Source organism: Ambystoma mexicanum, chromosome 9 (assembly GCF_040938575.1).
Source record: "Ambystoma mexicanum isolate Mex_15411 chromosome 9, UKY_AmexF1_1, whole genome shotgun sequence".
NCBI lineage: Eukaryota > Metazoa > Chordata > Amphibia > Caudata > Ambystomatidae > Ambystoma > Ambystoma mexicanum.
Genome location: NC_090931.1, coordinates 557,094,184 through 557,117,316, shown reverse-complemented (window position 1 = coordinate 557,117,316; position 23,133 = coordinate 557,094,184). Strand labels below are relative to the sequence as shown.

The 23,133-nt window shown below is 45.0% G+C and overlaps 1 protein-coding gene across 1 annotated transcript in view; it reads left to right on the top strand.

Moving 5' to 3' along the window:
• Positions 1-23,133, top strand: part of PPM1E (protein phosphatase, Mg2+/Mn2+ dependent 1E) — a 1,271,820-nt gene that overhangs the window by 1,158,257 nt on the left and 90,430 nt on the right. Inside the window, exon 5 of the mRNA XM_069615159.1 lies at positions 9,331-9,474. Within this exon, the coding sequence (XP_069471260.1) occupies positions 9,331-9,474 (144 nt within the window). The remainder of the gene's footprint in view (positions 1-9,330; positions 9,475-23,133) is intronic.

The following is a 23,133-nucleotide window of genomic DNA, read 5'->3' as shown; positions in this document are numbered from 1 at the left end:
CACGTGCACCCACCAAATACACGTACCCCGCTCGCACAGGGCCTATCGCATGTGAAACTTCCCGCACACCCCCCAAATACATGCAGGCACCCCATCCACCCTGGGCATGGCCCAGAGGCAGCCCACGCCACAGGGTGTGCTTTTTGGATGCAATTTACCTGGCGCGAGCGTGGTACGTGTATTCGGAGGGGTGTGCGGGGAGTTTTACACGCGATCTTGCTACCGCGAGAGGGGTACGTGTATTCTGAGGGGTGCGCGGGTAGTTTTACAGACGTTTTCGTGGTTGGGGGGCTGTATGCTGGTCCACTGGCCTGTGCGCCATGTACGGGATTTGTGCGTTGTTCATGGTGCACAGGGCGGGGTTGGGGGCGGAACTGGCGCTGCTGCCGGGTCACTGCGCCACGGCTGGTTATGGATGTTAAAATCCATGAATACGCTGTGCGCAGAAATGGATTTTGGCACACGCGGCTGGCGCAGACTGCCGCACGCGCACACTGTGTGCCAGCCGCGTGCGCCACTTTTGCACCAAAATTCTATGAATTACCCCCTTGAAGTATTGGGGCCTAGGTTTATTTTTTGAGTGGAAAAAACTTGCAGTCTATGCAAATCAAAGTGAGAAATAGAAACATTACGACATTTAGTTACTGTCTGCCATGTAACAAAAGAGATTATGAGCCTTTACTTTTCAAAGTTTGTTCATAACTATACAAACTTTGCAAGTGAGCTTCTTTGATATAGAATGATGGACGGTCGTCAAGTTTCTCTTGTTTAAAACTTGACCAGATTTTTAATGCATTTGTTTGACATTTTCGATGATTTGATGAATTAATTGTATAAAGGTGCTTCAAGTGGAACGTAATTCAATTGCAATATTTGATGTGTTTTTCTATTAACTGTTGTGAAAGGTTTATTTCTTCAAACCTAAATTACAATTGAGAAGTAAAAAAGATGTACTACTTTCCCTTCCACACTACTTTTTTTCTATTAACTGTTGTGAAAAGTTTATTTCTTCAAACCTAAATTACAATTAAGAAATAAAAAAAGATGTACTACTTTCCCTCTCGACTACTACTCTCACCCACTACTACTCGCTCCACCCAGATCATCTCCCTCAGTTACCCTCCTTACCTCCCCAGTCATCTTTTCTCTCACACCCTACTCTCACTATCTCACTCGCACACCTTTCACACACTTTCAAACCTAAGTACCACTCCCTCCCACCAACCAATACCTCACCTTTCACACTCCTTCAACTATTCTTCACCATGCTCCTCTGCTCTGTCCTTCCTCCGACTGGTCTATTGGTCCTCCTGCTCCTCCCTTGACCTCATCTGAACAACCCACACCTTCCTACCCTCCCTTTTATACTCATTTTAGCCCTCCCTTTTCTCCCTCCCTCTGCTGGTCCCACGGGCCAAATGCTAACTGTCCTCTTTCCAAGGCAGGTGTTTCAGTCAGACAAACATTCAAAAGGTGTCTTAAACCCTATCCCTTTTCCATCCACTGGACCGCCAGTCTCCAGCAACGACAGCCTGCAATAGTTCATGTCCAATTTCGTGTGAGGGTCTCCAGGCTGCTTAAGGGTCATGGCTTCGGGAGGGTCCCACTTCACAGCTCCCCCTGCAGGTGAGCATCATGTCGTCGTTCATATGAGTCCTCCCGGGCACTCCGCGCCCTGACTCTTGCTAGTGTTATGCTGTCGGAGGTCACTTGTTCAAGGTGGGTGGATTTTTCTGCAGCTCTCCATGCTCAGACTGACTGCACTGTTCCACTTGAGATGGGTGACTCAGCAGCTTGCTTTGTGAAAGGTGCTTTGCGGTTCGTTCTGCCTCTTTCTCGCTTGAGATGGTCTTTCTCTGGATGCTCATTGGCTGTCCCATTCCTAATGCTGATGTTGTAGATCCTAGAAGTCAAAGAGAAAGGTGCTGGCCAGAATGGTGCTGTGGAGTCATGGGGGTGATGGAGAGTGGCACTGATGGCATGCAACCAGGCAAATGTTGAAGGGATAGGGACTGGGGCCCTCTAAACTCCAACACCCCATTTATCTGGCGTAAACCCTGGTAGTCCTCCCTCCCCAGGCTCAGAGAGGTCCCTAGATGTATGCAAAGTTCAATTTTAAGCTGCCCTCCACTGCGATCGGGCCAGATTTGATGTTTTTAGGGCTAAAATGACTCACATGCATGAGCTCTACTGTTGACTCTCTAGGCTGCTGCCTAGAATTGTCTTATTGTAGAACATCCATGAATTGGAGGTAATAATGTTGGTTCTAATGCTAGTCCACAAAAAGCAATATAAACAAGAAAGCATGAGAAAACGTGTTCCTTTCCCTTTAAGACTTGGAATCCATCAGTACCAGACCAGTTAAAGAACTTCCCACAAGCCGAAAACGTACAAAGCTGATTTGTTCCTCGTGTATCTCTGTGTTAACCAACTCAAGAAAAGCCCTTTGCCACAGCCAGTATAGTATTAGTATCCCAAAGCTAAGGCACCACCTGTAACATTCTTGAAACATTTTCCTATCAGGTTAATATACATACAATTTTGAACCTTCAGCTCCTTAAAGTATTTTCTGTAAATGCTGTCGGGAGGATGCCTGTTACAGAGCTAATGCCTCCTCAACGCCCTTTCTGCTTGAAGCGCTTCTTGGTCCTACACTTTTTCAGTCTTCCAATATGTAATCTTTTGAATCTACCCCTCCTACCACTGAAGTGGGAAGGAGTCCAGAATCTTGGCAAGGACTAGATACTTTTACAAGTTGTCCTGTGGCTCACCCAAATTGCCAGAAATAATCCAACGGTCAGCTATGGACCCGAGTTTGTTTTCAGTAACGTCCATGTAATTCGAACTGGGACAGAGGCGTTACAAATGGTATCTATAGCAGACCCTCTGAGCTGCATGTAATTCTCTCGTACATTGAGTTAGCCCAGCCTTTTGATTACTCCATATACTCAGGCAATTCGATGTCAGTCGGTGGATCCAGTCATTTTCTAAAAAAGTGAAGCCCAACTCTAAGTATGCACCATAACCTGAGGCAGACCACAGCAGTCAAAAACATGTCTTAATAAAGTAATTCTCCATGACTTGTAGGTCTGCTACGTTAGAAACCCTGCAAAACGAAGCCCCATATTTGGCCACTGAACTAGCTTAGCTGTTATATACTTTCATAATCAGGATCAGGTGTTGGACCATGTACATCTTCATAAAACGGGCAAGCCCACCTAGTGCTTGATTCAACCTGCTAACTTGCTTACTAGTTGGACATCATCCCGATAATCCTGGGGAGAATGGTATGCATAGATAGTCAAATCCTCAGACCCCAAGGAATTACATTTTTATTAATATGCATCAATGGAACTTTAATTCGCTGTTTGCCTAAATGACAGACCATAACTGCAGAATTACCCACATTGACTTTTAAGTCAAGATCACTTGATTTAGCTACGACCAGATATAAATTCAATGCTTGCTGCTCACACATACCCAGGCCTGCGCAGAATCCCAATTGTATATGGGATAAGATATGATTACTTGTTACCCATTTCTCTATATTTGTCTGAAGGGCAAAACCAAAGATTTTAAAATACAAGTCTAACAATGAAATCTGTCTATATGAGGCCGTGCTATACCTGTCCCCCTTTTGTGTGTAGGATGGATTATAGCTAATTTCCGAATCAATTCAGTCCTGGCTATTGCATTACAACTAAGAGTTATGACAGGGGCTCACAGATCGGTCTCTGCTCGAAACAAATCTGCTGGTACACCGTTTAGGCTTTTATTTAGCTATAGACTCCCTTATTTCCCTAATGGGGAATTCCAAGTTTGACAAGTCTTCCTAATGGGTCCAACTATGGGTCACTATATCGGCATTATTTAAGGAGGTATCCCGTTTGTTTGAGCTAGAAACAGCACTATATAATGACACAAAGTGGTTAACCCATAGTTGGCCTGGGACCGTTGTTTCAACAGTCTTCCCTTGCGTTTATGTGGTGGGCCCTGAGTCACCAGTTCCCAACATTTCTTGGTGTTCTTATCAGCGAGAGCTTCTGGCAACTCTTGCCACATGATGGCCTCCAATTCCAATTTACGATTTGCAATAACTTTTTAGTATTTTGTCCTGAGACTTATCATTTATATTTTCTGAGAATTCTTCAATAATGAAAGCTGTCTTTGTTTAGCCATGCTGCATTCCCCTTGTTGAACCATCCCCTGGCTACGGGATACTTTGAATTAGTATGGCTATCCTGGAACACATTTGGGATATTGGACCGTCGGTTGTGGAAGTTAGTAAGTACCAGAGGGTCTGCCACCTCTGTATTTAGAATACAATTGAACTGTGAGAAATTAGATGTAAATATATTCTGCTGGAATAACATTTTGTCAACTGTGTTCCATCTTAGATTCTGTTTCGCTGTGTTTACTTCTGTTAGTGTCAAATGCAAATAATTATTAATAGTTAATTTAGTACAGAGCCATTTAAAGTTGAAGACAACTGGGGGGTGGTCACTCAAAACGTCTTCAACAAAAAAATAAATCTTTTATCAGCTTCCAATGTGAAACTGGGAAGCAGAAATAGTTGTTAGAAGAATTACCCTGGTTACCTCTAAATGTATAGTTCCACGGGATATTTGAGGTTCATCCATTAGTGGATCTAAGGCCCCATTCATATTCACAGGTATGGAACCTAAGCACATTCGCACACATGCAGGCATCCAACGTACAATGTACCGGGATACCTTGCAACCTATCTTTCATGCTGTCAAAGAAATCAGGTTTGGGTCCGTTACCCATGTTTTTATTAAAATCCCCTCCCACAAAGACTATTGTTTGCCTCTTTCGTTGTGTTGGAACAATTGGTCATCAAAGAGGCGTTTAAACATCAGCAAACAACTTTCTTCATTATATTTGTGCAGACTTGTAAAAATTAACAAATATCAATTCATCATACTTTTCTGCCCGGGTTTTCACAACTTGCACAAAACTCACGGGTGGATGTAACGTCACAGTGTTAAATTCAAGCATGGGATTAGTAAACGTTGCCATTCCACCAAAATATCTACCCCTAGGTTGTTTTTATGCGTTTATCTAGTTGAATACCCGTCCAAGATCTTGTGAGAGAATTATATCGAATTGGTTAAAACAAATGCTAATGTCAGAACTAGCAAGTTTGTTCATTGCCCCGCTTTATTTCAGGACACTGTCGATAAAACGTTTGAATCAAAATCCACCACATCTCTACACTCTGATGTGAATGGAATTTCCACACTAATAATATTGTCCGGTTCTGGGGGTATACACAGAGAAGCTGCTATATGCACTCTGTGGTCAATAGATTGAACAGTAAGTTAAAGAGTTAAACTCCAATTTTCAGATAGTAGCCCACCAGATAAATCCTGATGCTATTCAGTTGTAGTTTGTGCCTTCCCCATATATATTCCCCTCTATGTAAAGTGATTTTTGGTAATTTGTTCCTGGTTGGAACGTACGCAGTAATAGTATGCAATAATACAATAATATGGACACATTTAGGATAGACTACCTACTGTGCACTTGGAGGGACGTGGAGTCAGGGGCCTAGAGAGGATTGCAGGCAAGGGATACAGCTTAGGGAAGGAAAGGTAGACCTAGTGTTGGGGTATATGGGATCATTTTCAAGTTTAAATGGTTTCGGTTATTGTCCTCTTTAAACCTTCGTTTTTTTGGGGGGGCTGGAGGGGTTCCCTCATCTGGAAGGCAAAGAGGTCATATTGAGTTACCTCTTAATTTAGAATCCTCCATCCTCAAAGCATCCCAAGGCGGAAATAGAATTGCCAAAACCATATTGCAGAGTTTCCAGTCATGAAGTGCATGGGTCACCCTGTTTAAGACTATTAGCCAAAGATATTTAGGAACACTGCCTAAGTGTGCCTCCTTGTTTCTCTATAGACCAACGTGCTCATGCCCTTAATAGATAGTAAAATGCTTTCAGTGACTCTTGTATTCAGCTGTACAGTGTTGATGTGAATGGTCCTGTACATTGGAGAGTAGTAGCGGTGAACTCATACTGATAGCACAGTGGCCCCTAACACTAATAAGATGAACCCATAAAAAAGGTCTGTAGCTCCAGGGCCAATAATGAATCACTTCCTTTTAAAGTGGGTCCCCAAAGGAGGAGGCAAGGTTAAGATGATTTAAGATAAAAAAATGCTTACATCTGCGGTATGCGGGCATGGATAAAGGACAACTTCGAGAGGTCTTTGTCACTATCACTATTTGTGTATTCTTATTATTGAGCCTGTGAAAGGAACTGAAAAAGAAGATTAGCTGCGCTGTGCCTCAAATTAAGAGGACCCAGTAGGGTCTCACCATGACCAATGAAGCTGATGCACGTAGGTGGTCTCTGCTAGCAGATAAAGAATGGAGTCATCGCATCAGCATCAATGGCTATTTAATCGATTGGACGATAGGAATTTGCTGCATAGTTAACACAAATGCAGCCATCACAACAACCATCTGAACTCTGCAGGACTCCTTCCCTGGACTAGTGTAAATCTAGGAGCGGTGAACCACATGCACGCACGGCTACACAACCTATCTCTCCCTTCTTCGTCCCTTCTGCACACAGAGCGATATAAAACCCACCACTTGCACCTTTAAAGGTAGGAAGCCCAAGTACCAGATAGCATACAAACTTTACATGAGGTTGCTATGTTCAACTGCCAAGTGACATTCTGGACATCCTTTCAACCTGAGGGGGGCGCACAGTGAGAGAGATAGGGATCCAATTGGCCATAGACATGCTTGCTCCAGAGCACTTGTGTTGAATCTGAAAAAATGGGATTCCCATCAGAGGTGCGTCTGATCTTCAGGATTGAGCAGTAATGTCACATTCCCTTGATTTGGCAACAGTTGAACAACAGCCTTGGCAAGAGACCACTGATGTGCTGCTTCAACCCTATGCTTTCAGGTTTTTGCAGTGCAAGGTGAACCTCTGCCACACATTTCCCATATGCTGCCCAGATGCAACTTCTGTGAACCAGAGGAGTCCCTCTCCATTTAGATCGCCCATCCTAAAGGCTGAAATATTCTGCTCATATCTTTGGCAGAGCTTTCATTTTATAGGTTGAGAGAGTAATGCTTGCACCTGCCTCTTGCTGCACTGACGAAACCTGTGCAATCCCTGTTTACACTCTTTTCCTAGATTCCACCTTATCAATGGACAGACAAATTAGTGCCATCTCATCCTCAGCTGCACTTACTACTAAAATCATAAATGCATTAAAACCTCACCTATCACCAAAAAACTGCCTTAACATAGCGAGAGCTACAATTGGCGCAAAACATGACTACTGTAACATCCTATTCCTAGGCATCTCAGCAAATAACATCAACAGACTTCAAATGGCACAAAATAGGGCCCTCAGGGCTGCCCTCAGCATCCCAGGGAGAGAGCACATCACACAGGCAAGAAAAGACGCCCACTGGCTCCCTATCAAGGAACGCATTTCATTTAAAGCCCTCACCATCACCCACAGATGCCTTGCCTTGACAGCCCTGGCATACCTAGCAGAAAGAATTCACCAAGCCCCGGCACACAGACCAAAACTTAACCAATACGCTCACCTGCTCTCCGTCCCATCCTTCAACAGAGCCAAAGCTGGCGGCACAAGCTTTGAAGTCCTAGCACCAAAAGCTTGGAATGCGCTCCCACGCAACCTGAGAAATTAACAATCCCTCACAACCTTCAGGAAGGTCCTAAAAACTAATCTCTTCAACTAGTCTACTGCCAAATGTACTGCTTACAACACCGTTCCTATGTAAGCTTTGGAACGCTGTCATGCTTTTACCTGTACCACTGCCCATGATTTATCTGTACCATGTCATAAATGAATATCCTGTAACAGCGCCACGATGCCCCCGGGCCGCTTGGCACTTTATAAATCCAAATAAATAATAAATAAAGTTGGGAGTAAAATTATGTTTTAGGGAGTACAAACGTAAGTCCCATTCCCAGTGGGAGTGTATTTGGCAAGTAAAAATGTTTTACCTGTAAAACAAAGGTTTTGTAAGAGTTATTCATGCCCATTGAAAGGTACTTTTTATCTCTTCAGATCAGGCAGTAATTATAGTTTCTTCCTGTGGTCTACATGTCCTACTGGTCCAACTATATCCATGGGGCTGTGTTGATGAACGCAGTGGGACATTCTCTGATGTGTCTGTTTCCCATTTTTGTTGGGAGTATTTTTACTCCCTATTTTTATTTTTGGGGAGAATTTGCCTATTTTTAGGGAGTAAAAGTGGCAGATACACCCCTAATCTGTAGGGCTGTCAATGGGATTTATAAAGCGGAAAACTAACCTTGCTGGGAAGCAGTGGGGTGTTTCTAAGGGGGTTACAATTAGAGTGCAGGGCTAGCAGAGGATCTGAAATGGGTAGGCAGTATTGCTTTGCAGATTGTGCTGAGCCTTGGCAGTTTTATATATGATATGATATGTGATATTATAGGTTATTTATAACGCGCTTAATACCCAGAGGTTTCTAAGCGCGGACCCGGGACCGAACCTGTGTTGCTCCGTGTTGTTTTGCTTCCAAGGCGAACACGTTGCCCCCGAGTTATCCTCCTGAGACGAGGATCTCTACCCATTGATAAACCAATGCAAAGTTAGGAAGGAGACATTGCTGCTTTAAACAGGACTGACTTTTTTGAGGAGTGAGTGAAAGCCCTTAGGGCAACAGAGGGCCTCATTACGAGTCTGGCAGTAACCCTGCCGGTGCTTCCGGCGGGTTGCCGCCGGACTTGTAACATTTTACCGGCACCTAGCTTCCCAGCGCCACCGGGACATTACAACTCCCAGCCAACCGGGAAGCTAGTGCCGGAAAATGTTAGTCCCCATTCCCGTGGAGTCCCATAGGACACATCAAGCTAATGTCAGGAAGTTAAGTGGCTCAGTACGACTGTTGGCTGACATAGAAAAAGATCTGCGCACATCAAACCAAGCGTGCTCTAGGCGCCTCCAAACCAATTCCATTTAGTGAAAAGAAAGGACTGAAACAGGGCAAAACCAGCCCATGTATAAAACAAGTTTGTGTTCTACTTGCACGTTTGTGGTCCTTGCCTTTTCTTTTAATAATTTCAAAACTCGTCCTGTAGTATCAAAAATACTGTTAAAAGAGCAAAAAAGCGACCGACTCCTATGGCGTCTCATACATTAAAAAATACCGATTTCGTTGCTCAATTCTTAACAATAACATGTTAAAAGACATATTGGCGTCCATTTATGAAAACAGTGCATGATGTGCTATTTGAAATGCCGTGTTGAATAAATGTATCTTTTGCTGTCCCTCACCTTTCAGAAGATGCGATGTGGAACTACTGGTGTGGTGACGTTCATCAGAGGGAACATGCTGCATGTTGCCTGGCTTGGGGACTCCCAGGTGATGCTGGTCAGGAAAGGACAAGCTGTTGAGCTCATGAAGCCTCACAAGCCAGATAGAGAGGTAAGAATTGCAGAAACAATTCCACGCAGAAAAAAAAACATTTCAGCAAGATAGGATTGCAATGTCTGTAAGTGACTTGCATCTGCACACTCAACCACTATTACACACTGCTCCAAGACTGGCAGGAATGATGTGCAGGCGAACAAGTCAGAAGGTGTGTATGAAGGGCACAGCATCTTCCTCAGTTTGCGACTCAGGATGTGCATAATTTGAAAGGGATAGTCAATGTATGGTACAGGTAATTGCCCCACACATCTCTGATCTGTTGTGCATTCCCTGCAAGGGGGACCCAATGTAAGCACGTATATAATAGCCCCTCTTATAAAACTTCAGTCCTCCGCGCTAGTTATTCAACATCAGACATGATCTCTGTAGGCTTTGTGTTTCCACTGTTGGTACTTTGTAAATTTGTTGCAGCATATCCAGCAGAGAAATGGCAGTGAAGCCACCTGACGGACATTGCCTTGCTGAAAATGCCTCTGATCAAAGGGGCAGACTACAGTGACCCTCCAACTCTGTGCCCTTTTGTTCTCACCCATTCTGCTGTTAGTGTCCGTTTCCACTAATCTTTTTTGTAGACCAGATTCCTGTACAGTCCCTCTTTGCTCCCACTCAGCTCTGTTCCAACATATTCCAGCTATTCCCCTTGCCTGCTTTGTTCCACTTTGCAGCTTATTTGATCACATTCTCCAGTAACAAGTGCCCTAAGCATGGTTCAGGTAAGCGTCACTCCCCATCATGTTGCATGCAGATCACACTGCTCGTGCATCAGACAGAAAACATGTTTGAATTGGCTTGTCCCCGAAACTTTGCAAGGCTTGACGCACATCTTGTTTGATGTGAATGTTTGGAAACAATGGTAATTCATTGATATTTAAGATTCCCTCTTAGTTCATTAGTCTCTAGAACCATGAAGTCAACATTCATGCAGGAACTTCTAAACATGTTTCTCATGTCATTCACCCTTCAGTGCTCCCTGCTGGCATACAATAGAGAAACACTGTTCTCTAGCACATGATCCTAAATAGAGTTTCAACGTAAATCCACAAGTTGTGAAGAGATTGCTTGCCACCTTGTCTTGTGCAAGAGAGAAGTACCCTTGTAGTTTCATTCCATTACCTCTTTTGCACTCTGTCTCCCTACAATAGAAGACCACCCCTGTTCTAACAAGTTCCCCCATTAAAGGGGCAATGTGATATTAGCTACTAAGTCACTTTGCTTTTATTCACGAGAAGAAGCAGCACAGTAACATGTCTGTCCCTTATACCTTCACTGTACTCTTTGGTTTGTGTCCCCAAGTACAAAGTCCCTCAATTTGTTCTGTTGTCTTTGTTGATTCCCTGCTTATGAAACTATTTGCCACCATAGAAAAGGACCTCTAGCTCCCTTGGAGATTCTAAAAATTCCTTAGGATAAGGCACAGAAGGAACACAGGGAAGGCAAATGTGGCCATTCAGACTAGAAGTTGAACTGACGGAAAAATCACCAAGGCTCATCTTTGAGGTTGCCTAAAGAGCAGTAATTCCCAGCAGGTTCTATTTCCACATATCATCGGGTCAATAGAAAACATATCAACAATAGCTCATAAGAGTACACATTTACAAACATTATAGCAGGCTCCAGGTCAACTGGAATAAGTCAAAACTGTTCAGGATATGAGGGAGAGGGGCAGGAGGTGATGCCAAAGTACTGTACATTCCTGGTTACCATCAACTCCTTCAAATACCTAGGAATTGGAATATGTTGAAATCCTGAATCCTACCCTCAACATAACCTTACACCGATCACGGAGATCCCTCACAGACACTAAATTCTGGGCTGCACTCGCCCTCTCTTTGTTAGGGCGAACGGCCATGTTTAAAATGATGACCCTTCCTAGATACCTACATGTTCTCCAGAACACCCCAGTGGCGATGCCACACTGGAAATGCCACAAGGCTGAGCAGGCCGTGAGGCGACTGCTCTGCCGTCAGTCACAGCCCAGAATCGCACTGCACACTCTGTATAGCTCAGTATGGGAGGGTGGAATAGGCCTTGTGAACCTCAACAAATTCTACTGGGTGTGCCTACTGGCTGTGGCTAACAAATGGTTACATGACAATCCTACATATCAGACTTGAGCGGGATTGGCTGAGTCTGGCCAATCCCCCAGACACTACACAGTGACAATGCAATGGCAACACTTCCATTGGCCTCTCAACAGATTATCCGTGTCCATCGAGCCACCAATGTGGCAATGGGATGGATTGGTCGGGCTGCCCTGCACACTCTGCTATGGAACAATTGCGAGTTGCCAGAACTCCACAAACTTGATTTTGCTAGACACTGGCTGGGGGAAAATATACATCTGTTGGAACAGGTGCTCCAAAATGGTAGGCTATTGACATTCACTGAAATGCAAAACAAGCTTGAGTTGTCACCCCTGGACAAGTTATGATATATTCGATTTAGGCACACCATGCATGCACAATCCGGAGGGAACTACGACTGCCCTGACCAAAAGCCTTTAGAGGCCAACTTGAATCTGGAATTAATTCCCAAAAAAGCAATCTCGACTCTGTAGCAAGTTGTCCTCAATTTCTCTCTGTGGTCTATGGCTAAGCTCACACAGAACTGGGTGTCAGATATTGGGTCTATTGAGGAGGAAGGCTAGCAGGAAGCTCTGATGGAGCCACAAGAGATAGCTATTTTGGCTCAGATCAAGCTGGTGCAACTTAGAATTCTACACAGAGTAGACTACACTAGGGATTTGCTGTTTAAGTGTGGACGCGCCTTGAACCTCTACTGTTTTCGATGCCACATCGCAGTGAGTGCCGTCTATTGCATGATTTGGTTATGCCTAAAAATCCAGGGATCCTGGTTGCAGTTCACAGAAGCATGTCTAGTACACTGGGCCAACCCTTACCAGTCGACCCAAAGCTCTCTCTGCTCAGCATAATAGGGAAAAGCCTACTCCCGATATGAGCAACAAAACGAAACCCCCAAAATCTGTAAGTGTGGAAAACTGCATGTCAATGGAGGAGCGGCACTATAGCTCCTGAAGGTATCTTTATAAATGTGCCAAGAATTAGGATAAATGAGGGAACTGATGACTGAATTCCATATCCATATTTGTATGTGCTAGATTTCATTTGCCTTAACTGCTTAAGTATTGGGAGGATCTGTGTATATTGGGGTGCCATTAATTGTCTTATTTGTGTGTGATTTGATCTTTTGATTGTAAGTTCTTATCTTTGCCTTTTGTTGCTACCTTCATAAAATCAATAAAAAGTATTAACAAAAATAATAGCTCAAATAAGCCAAATAATCGATGCACCAGTTGCAAGGAAAACAAAAGTAGAACCAAACTAACAGAGCTCACCGCAACCAAAGAAGTTAGAAAACTATGCATAATAAAAATTACAACATGATCCCGCACTCCCCCTTGTCTAACACCTATACACAATTCTAATTATCCCCTATCGTCCATTACCCTATTGGTCACACATTATCTAAAACACATTCCCCTAAAACACGTGACCTACTATATTGTCACTAGGACTTGATTAACTACCAGGTACATTGTTACATAATACATTTCTTTAGTGAGTAAACACCACTCCTATGTTTGAATTTTGCGTATTTATTGATCCCTAGAGTGCAGCGCCTGCAGTTCAAATAGGATGACTACTCTTTGGGTGAGGGTAGTAGTGCTCCAAATCTTCACAAGGCCTCTTTGCATCACAGAACCCCATGTCCTGCTCACATGAATCCAACCTTCAAAAGGCGCATTCCTTCACTTCCTCCCTGGACCCAACATTCCTTTCCCAGCTCCTCCAAACTCTGCAGCTGGACTCAACTGTTATCAATGCACTGCAGTTGCATGTGACCTTGACAGCATAACTTGTTTCTGGGGGGAAAGTAGGGGGATTTGTCTCAGGATCAACTGGACGGAGCCGCAGCTCCACATTAGGGCTGTTTCTCATACTTTCACAAACACATTCTGTAGCATGCCCTAATATCCAACATGGCGGGAACTCCTTCTACCTCAGCCCCCAGACCTCGCCTTTATTGCAACACTTCCCTGACTCCATATCATACTCCTAACTATGTCAGCTACCTACTCACACATCCCTTAAGACAGAACACTGTACACTACCGCTAAATGTAAAATACATCAACCTATATTTAACCTCTGTAACAACAACATGAATACATTTTTGCTCTTTCTGTATAGCGATATAGTGTTTCTAATATGTGTCAAAGCTAACTACAAATGGGTACATGCACATTCTGCCATGCCCAATGAGAACAGCTAGCAGTAGGCTGCCTACGAATTTGTTTTTCGCAATCAAAATCTCTTAGCCTGACTGGGACATTGCACTTGCATCCCAACACTCCCCCCTTCAGTTAATACTCCATTTACTAAACCAGCTTCACTTCTATAATCATTGTCTTTGGGCACCCACACTTTGCACACGTGTTGTAAACTTTCCCCCATCCGAGCATATTCTTATGGGGTACACGTCATGAAGCAACATCACTCATGCCAAATCCACCCAATGCTCCACATCATTTTCTGGATCAAGTGGGGGGTGAGCAGTGTCCCCAGGGAACCAACTGGTTGTTCTACTCTTACCTTTCTGTGCTGTACGCCACCATTCCACTTATTGGTCTGTGTGTAGACGTTGTTGGTGAGGGGAGCAGCTTTACCTGATATTATGAACACAAGCATCATCATTGCACTCTTAGCAGTGTCTAGGAGAAGCACCGTAGAATCATTTGACACAAACAAAATATTACAAAAAAAATTACTACCATAAAAACCAGCACCTTTACGGCTACCGCCAGCCAAAACTGGGCCCATGAAAACATTAAATTGAACCAGTCTTCAGCACTCAATCGAGCCTCCTTTTCCATGGCAATCCACAAGTTGTGGAGGGGCCCCTATGGCATGGGTTAGAGATCAATTGTCTGCATCATTTGGGGGTAGGTATGTGCACTACAGCAAAAAGATCCTATCTTCTTGCACATGCCCCCTTCCATTACCTAAGTAAATCTAAAACATAGCGTTCTGGAGGGTCATGCGACGAATAGCCCGCAATTCTGTTTTTATTGAATTGACACCCTGCTCTGTCTGGTCCGATATCTGGAACATACCCCACCTCGTGATCTGTAACCACTTTGCATTGGCTGCAGTTTGAATGCCAGGCACAAGGAGGGAGGTGACAAATGTTTAAATTTTTGTAAACAGATGGAATTGTTCTGTAACTGCTTTGAGGTTGTCAGAGGAGTATTGGGACCAATGATTTGATCTCTTTTGTCGGCGGGCTCTTAGTGAGCGGAGAGCATGCTGATGGGGAGGGGGTTCGGTTGCAGTTGGGGGGTGGCACGTTTATGACGGTCAAATGCGAGTTAGACACTATGAGACTGGCTGAATTCAAGGTGGTGAACGAGCAGCCACCTCTCCAAGATGAGAGAAGATGGGATTAAGCGTATTGTCCACACACGCAGCAGAGAAGCATCAATGTGAATGTGCAATTAGCCACTTCGGGAATAAACAGTCTTATTGCACATTTCATTTGTGCCTATGAGTGTAGTGCCATTTCCTCTGAACCAAAAGGAGAGGTGTTTCAGAGTCTGCAATTTAGCAGGCTTTTTGTTCAGTTTGATCCAGGTAAGGTTTGACACACAGGTGCTCCAAATTCTAGAACATTTCTGGTTGAGAAGTGCAACTATATCCTCTGAGAACCCCAGTAGACCCCCCGCTGCACAGCTCACTAGTCCTTTCTGTCATTGGAAAACAGCGCACCTTCCAATTGCAGTAGTGGTCTTGTTTGGCATTATGCTTGCTCTTTGTTCTTGGCACACTCGCATTCAACTCTATCCATTATGACTGCCTGGACCATATGTCCTTGAAACAGGCTTCATACTCTGCAATGGGCCAGGTGCACTAAACATTGGTCTACAAGAGATGGCATTTCTTGCGGAATAAACCGTTTGGGTGTGCCTGTTGCATGAGGTATAAGAGTGCAAATATATCGTAGCTCTCATTTGGCTTTGCTTTTTCCACCTCCCTCATGTGGTTGTACCACATATTATCTGTTTCAGGGTGATGCACATCCAAAACTGTATTAAAAATAACGCCTTTATATTCATTATATTCCATTTAATTTTCTATTTCCCTTTTATTTTTTTGCCATCCCTATATTTGATGTTTCTATGTTATTATTATACCTCCCCTTTATATTCACAAATCATATAAAAGTATTTACAATAGAGGAATGACAGAGACAGAAGCATCCTATACATGACAATATATACATTGAAATACTTCTTAATCCTGGCAGCTGTGAGGAAGAGGAAAAGTTCATGTCAAGATGCCCGTCGGTATGCATCTGTTGCAAGAATGTCACTATAAAAGTCACTACATTAATTGTTTAATATCACTGTCCTTGGGGGTCTGCAGAAGGTAGGGCTGTGCCAGTTGCTTTTTGAACGTCAGATAGGTGGACCCAAGTATGCGGGTTTTTAACTCTTACAGCAAACGGGGTGGCATACACCACCTTGAAAAGGCCTTTGTGCCGACAGTCATTTAATTTCTTCACGAAGGATCGCACATATATGAAATCACTGCGACAGAGCTGAGGCAACTGTAGAGATGTTGGGTTGACCATAGGCATGGCAGCTGTTATTTTAATTCTGGGAGCAAGCGGTTGTGAAATAATTTTTAAATATTTTGTTAAATCCCTGAAATACCCCTGAAACTCCTCCCCCAAAATCTAGCCTGCCCTATGTGCATCTGATGCAGTGCTTGCAGGTGTGTTTAACCCTTCTCCCGTCATTATCTTGTGCTGGGATATGTGATGGTCCTTACCTGGCTGGTTCTTAAGGCTGAACAGAGCCAGAGAAAGGCAATGCAGCCAGTTCCTCCGTAGTGTATGACACAACTTTGACAGTTTTTTTTCAATAAACCATTAAGACATTCCACAAATCCGTTGGCTTGTGGGTGGTAAATTGAGCACACATTTATGTTTAATCCCTGGTAGGGATGTAATCACTTTAAATAATTTGTTTAAACAGGGAGTCCTGTTGTCTGACTTTAGGACATTACATATCCACCAGTGAGGAAAGACCTTGCTTACGATTTCTACTTCATACTCCCCATCTACCCGTCTATGAGTGTAACGCTCACCTGATTCCCGCAGAGGCGCCGGTCTTGACTGGGTGAATGCCGTATCTTCAAAGGTGATGTGTAACACACGGTTGGCTCTTTGGGCTGGACCTCTGTGCACTGTATGTCTGACTCGATGAGTAAGATGTCTGCAGATAGAAAATATGGGATTAATGAACTGGGGTTATTGGGTGCCTCTCTCCTCTTCCCTTTCTCTTCTCCTGTAGAACCCCAAAGGTTAACGCCCTCACCTTAGGTAAGTGAACGCCGAGCTCTCCATCTGCCTCGGGGCAGGGTGCCGTAACCAGTTCCTTCACTGGATAAGGGTGCAGGCCTCTTGACCTCAGAGGACTGCTGTCTGTCGTTAACTGCACGAACGGTAAGTTCTGGGCGCTTCAAATGTCTTAAAAGTCTTTTGTAATGATATCTCTTGTTTTGCAGAGTTCCGGCGATGGCGGATGGCGGGCTGATGAGAGTTGAGGATCGAACACGCGTGAGGAATAGAAGCGCCTGGAAGCACGTAGGTAAGCGCTTGTAGCCTGCTTCACGATGCGCACTAACTGTCCCTTTTATCTTGCAGGTACAAGTTCGGAGCTTTAGAGAAGCTGAAGGGTGCTGGAATACCCACTGGATTCGGCGTGGGAAGGAGTAATGGCACGTGAGTAATAAAGTTGCCCAATGTCTTTAAACGCACCTTCTTTTGTCTTTCAGATGCGGGATGCAGCGCCGAAGGCCTCCGGAGCGTGCGAAGAGCTGGTAAGCTTTTGTCTTTCAGATGCCGGAATGCAGTGCGAAGACCTCCGGAACATGCGAAGAGTAGGTAAGCCTTTGTCTTTCAGATGCCGGAATGCAGCGCGAGGCGTTGGTGACAGCCGATGGACCAGGTAAGAGATGCGCTGCCACTGAAGACCGTAGTGCTAACCTGTTCTTTCTTTGTCTTTACAGGTGCTGCTGAAGACTGGATTCCAGGATGGTAAGCCTTTGTTTCCTTAGGCCCAGGATCAGAAGCAGAAGACACGATGAGCGTTCTGCTGCAGAGAATGCAGAATAAGACAAAGCAAGATTCATCCATCGGGTGTGGTTTAAATAGCCTCCTGTAGTGCTTAGGTGTCTCCTTCCACAGCCACGCCTAGGTAAGAAAAGAGTTCCTGCTTTCCAGAAGAGTTCCAGTGTTCTGAACCTAGGGAGTGGCTCCTGCCCCACCCAACAGGAAAAGTAGTCCCAAACAGAAGAGGATCCGGGGTTCAACTGGCAGGTAAGTAAGCAGCATGGTCTGCTGCAGGTAAGTCCACCCAAGCATTATGAGCCCGGCGCTTCCAGCGCTGGGACTGGGCATCTTTATGAGCCTGGTGCCACTGGCGCCAGGACAGGGTCCAAAAGGTCCCAATTGGGACTGGCTGGCACTCGGAACCGGGGTTATGGGTCTGCTTCCAAGGAAGTCGGGCAAGTCCTGATCTTTTGGAAGCAGAGATCATGACAGCACCCCCCCCCTCAAGGCCCCTCCCAAACCGGGCTTCTCCGGGGGTTTGGGCTTGTTAGGAAATGTTCGATGAAATCTTTTGATTAGACGAGGCGCGTGGACATATTCTGCAGGTTCCCAGGATCTTTCTTGGGGACCGTAGCCTTTCCAGTCAATCAGGTAAAATAGTTTAGATTTGGAGATCTTGGAATCCAGGATGCTTTTGACTTCAAACTCGAGTTCTCCATCAACTAGAATAGGTTTTGGAGATGTAGTTAGTCGGGTTTGAGGTTGCACGGGTTTTAATAGAGAGACGTGGAAGACCGGATGTATCTTCATGTGAGGGGGCAAGTCCAACTTGACCGCTACTGGATTTACTATGGTAGTGATGGAATAGGGACCAAGGTATCTTGGGTTGAATGTGCGTGGTCCTTTTAGAGGTAGATATTTGGTGGATAACCAGACTTGATCTCCTACTTGATATTGGGGGGCTTCCTTCCGATGTTGGTCTGCTCCTTTCTTGTATTGTTCTTTAGCCCTTTGAAGGTGAGAAACGGCTTCCTTAAAGGCTTGGGTGATTGTAGAATGCAGGTGGTCTACTGCTGGTGTTCCAAGATCTTGGAGTGGATCCAACTCCGAGGTTCGAGGGTGACTACCGTATAAAAGAAAAAACGGGGTCTTCCCAGTTCCCGAGTGGACAGAGTTATTGTAGGCATATTCGGCTATCCAAAGGATATCTTTCCAAGTTTATTCAGTTTGTTGTAGCATGCAGCGCAAATACTGTTCCAGAGTTTGATTGGTCCTCTCGGTTTGTCCGTCGGTTTGAGGGTGGTGGCTGGTCGAAAGTCTCACATCAATTTGAGCCGACCGACAGCAACTTCGCCAAAAATGAGAAATAAATTGACTACCTCGATCCGAAAATAGAACTGAAGGAAAACCGTGCAGTCGGACGATGTTTTCGAGAAATTCTCGGGCCAGAGTTGCTGCTGTTGGTAAGCCTTTGAGTGGAATGAAATGCGCCATCTTGGAGAATAGGTCCACGATTACTAGGATCGTATTGTATCCGGAGCATGGAGGTAGATCGGTGATGAAGTCCATAGAAAGCGTATGCCAAGGGCGAGGCGGGATGTCAATAGGGCGTAAGAGGCCGGCTGGTTTTTCCTTTTGACTCTTGTTTTGGGCGCATACTCCACAGGACATTATAAAGTCTCTGATATCTTTTTTCCAAGACGGCCACCAGAAGTAGCGCTTGATCTTTTCCGAGGTCTTGGTCATACCGGGATGTCCTTCCATTAAAGAATCGTGATAACAAGAGATTACCTTTTTCTGTAAATCTGTGCTGGGCAGGTATAACCGTTCTTGGAAATATAATAGGTTGTCCTTCACTGTAAAGTCCTTTCCCTGCAGATGCCAATTCTGTATGTCTGCTGGAGTTACCAGTAGCCTGGCTTTATCCTTAACTTCCTCTATGGATTGTGTGGCGATTACACCTAGAATTCTTTGTTCGGGAATGATAGGTACAGGTTTAGGATTGATCAAATGTTCTTCCACTCCCATCCGAGAAAGGGCATCAGCTTTACCGTTTTTTGTACCAGGTCGATAGGTAATTATGAAGTCAAACTCGGCAAAGAATAGTGCCCAACGGAGTTGCCTAGAGGATTGAGCTTTTGCGGTTTTCAAATATTGCAGGTTTCGGTGATCTGTAATCACAGTAACGGTGTGTCGGGCCCCCAGAAGATAATGCCGTCAAGCCTTAAAGGCGGACTTGATAGCTAGAAGTTCCTTATCAGTAATAGTGTAATTGATTTCAGGAGGCGAGAATTTGCGGGACCAAAATGCCACGGGATGCAACTGATTGGTTACTGGGTCCTTTTGGGATAGAACTGCCCCCATGGCAAGGCTCGAAGCATCAGTTTCAGCGATGTAGGGGAGTTCTGGGCGAGGATGTTTTAAGATCGGTGCAGAGATAAATCTAGTCTTCAAATTCTGGAAAGCTTGTTCCGCCTCGGTAGACCATTCAAAACGTTTGTTTTTCTTTAACAAGGCAGTGATGGGCTGGACTATTCGAGAGAATTCGGGGATAAACCTGCGGTAAAAGTTAGCGAAGCCTAACATGCTTTGAACACCTTTTACGGAGGATGGCGATGGCCATTTGAGAATTGCATCGACCTTCTTTGAATCCATACGCACTCCGCTAGGCGATAATATGAATCCCAAGAATTCAACTTCAGTCACGTTGAAAACACATTTTTCCAACTTAGCGAAAAGTTTGTGTTGACGCAATCTCTCGAGGACCATTTTCACGTGTTTCCGATGTTCAGTTTCCGATGAAGAATAAACGAGAATGTCGTCAATGTAAACAACAACACACACATCTATGAGCTCTCTGAGGACATCGTTCATAAAATATTGAAAGGCGGCCGGGGCATTGCAAAGTCCGAAGGGCATGACCTGATATTCAAATAGCCCATACTTGGTGCGGAAGGCCGTCTTCCATTCATCGCCCTCTTTTACTCGTACCAAGTGGTAGGCTCCTCTAAGATCCAGCTTTGTATATATGCATGCTTTTCTGACTTGGTCCAGGAGTTCAGGGATCAAAGGTAACGGATATCTATTCTTAACGGTGATCTGGTTCAGGGCGCGATAATCTATACAAGTTCTAAGGTCCCCTTCTTTTTTTGGAACGAAGAACAAAGCTGAGGAAGCAGGGGACTTGGAAGGACGAATAAACCCATTCGCTAGGTATTGATCCAGGTATTGTCAGAGGTGAAGATTCTCAGGCTCGGTGAGGGCATAAATTCTACTACAAGGAGGAGTAGATCCAGGTATCAGGTCTATCTGGCAGTCATAAGACCTATGAGGAGGTAGAGAGTTAGCCTGATCCTTCCGGAAAACATCTTGGAATTCTAGGTATTCAGGAGGTAACTGGGGAGCCTCCGAGGAAATTGCTGCCAGTGCAACACCAGGTCGAGGGTGACAAGTAGAGACACATTCTGGAAACTGAACCGTTCTTGCTCGCCAATCGATCTGAGGATTGTGCTTCTCTAACCAAGAAATTCCTAGAATAATCTGGAACTGAGGGGCCTTGATCACATCGAACACGATCTTCTCATGGTGTCCATCTTGACTTACTAGCGTCACTTCTTGGGTGGTATGCGTTACTGGTCCGGAGGCTATCTCCGTACCATCCACCGTAGTAACGCCGTCCTTTACAGCCTTTGGACAAAGAGTCAGATTCATACTCAAAACCATTTCATGATCCACATAATTGCCAATGGCACCGCTGTCGACGTAAGGTTCAATCGCATGTAATCGATCCGGATGTTCAGGGCTAATGAGGACCATAGGTATCACGAAATGCGAGGTCACGGAACTGGTTTTAACGCTCGGCAAGAGGACCTCTATTCTTGTCGGGCGAGGTCGATTCCCTGCTCAGAGTTTGTGACCCTGGTAACTGCAGCTCCTACTGCCTTCTTGGCTGGTTTCACCGGACAGTCTCGAAGAAAGTGCCCCGAGTTTCCGCAATAGAGGCATAATTGCAGCTGTTTTCTCCTTTCCCGCTCCTTTTGTGTTAGTGGTCCTTTCAGGCCCCCTATTTACATGGGTTCCCCGGAGTCTACTCCTTTGGTAGGAGTTGGTGGTTTGGAAAATACTCGAGCATCAAACTTGGAACGATCGGCCTTCCTGTTCTGCAGTCTGTGGTCAATTTGAACGACTAAGTCAATATAGTCCGAACAGTCTTGCGGGGGATTCACTACTTGGGCTAACACATCTTTGAGCTCTCCACGTAGACCTCTATAAAACAGCGTAATCCTTTTGTCCTCAGGCCATCGAGTTTCCACTATCAGTCTGTTGAAAGACGCAATATAAGCCAAAAGGTCTTGATTACCCTGTCGCAATGAAAGGAGCTCATTGTCCAAGGCCTGCCCCTGTGAATGTCTTGCAAACAGTTTTTCCATACTGAGCTGAAAATCTTGAAAATCATGGAGAACCGGATCATCTTGATTAACTAGAGGGATCGACCAGTCTGCCGCATTGCCACTAAGGTACGAAAGCACAAAAGCTACCTTAGCTTGATCAGTTGGAAAGGCTGCTGGCCGGCATAAGAAGTGCAACCGGCACTGATTAATGAATACTGCAAACCTCTTTGGGTCACCAGAAAATCGTTCGGGCGGAGCCAGAGGTACATTCCCAGGTAGGTTGATCTGCACTGGGTTCGTAGAGGATGTTGAAGGAAGATTTGCCCCTGATGCGGGTAACGGAGTTTGTCCGTCTTGTGACTGTAGCAATTGTCTAGCGAGATCGTCTGTTCGCTCCTTGGAAATAATCAGTTCCCTTCTTAGAGCATTCGTTTCCTGACGGGCTGCATGCACTTCTGCTCTTAGTTCCCCAAGTAACTGGGCTAGTTGGTCGGTATCCGAGGTTTCCATAGCGCCTGGGTGGGAGTTTTGCGGTAGGCTTTGTGTTCTGTAACGCTCACCTGATTCCCGCAGAGGCGCCGGTCTTGACTGGGTGAATGCCGTATCTTCAAAGGTGATGTGTAACACACAGTTGGCTCTTTGGGCTGGACCTCTGTGCACTGTATGTCTGACTCGATGAGTAAGATGTCTGCAGATAGAAAATATGGGATTAATGAACTGGGGTTATTGGGTGCCTCTCTCCTCTTCCCTTTCTCTTCTCCTGTAGAACCCCAAAGGTTAACGCCCTCACCTTAGGTAAGTGAACGCCGAGCTCTCCATCTGCCTCGGGGCAGGGTGCCGTAACCAGTTCCTTCACTGGATAAGGGTGCAGGCCTCTTGACCTCAGAGGACTGCTGTCTGTCGTTAACTGCACGAACGGTAAGTTCTGGGCGCTTCAAATGTCTTAAAAGTCTTTTGTAATGGTATCTCTTGTTTTGCAGAGTTCCGGCGATGGCGGATGGCGGGCTGATGAGAGTTGAGGATCGAACCCGCGTGAGGAATAGAAGCGCCTGGAAGCACGTAGGTAAGCGCTTGTAGCCTGCTTCACGATGCGCACTAACTGTCCCTTTTATCTTGCAGGTACAAGT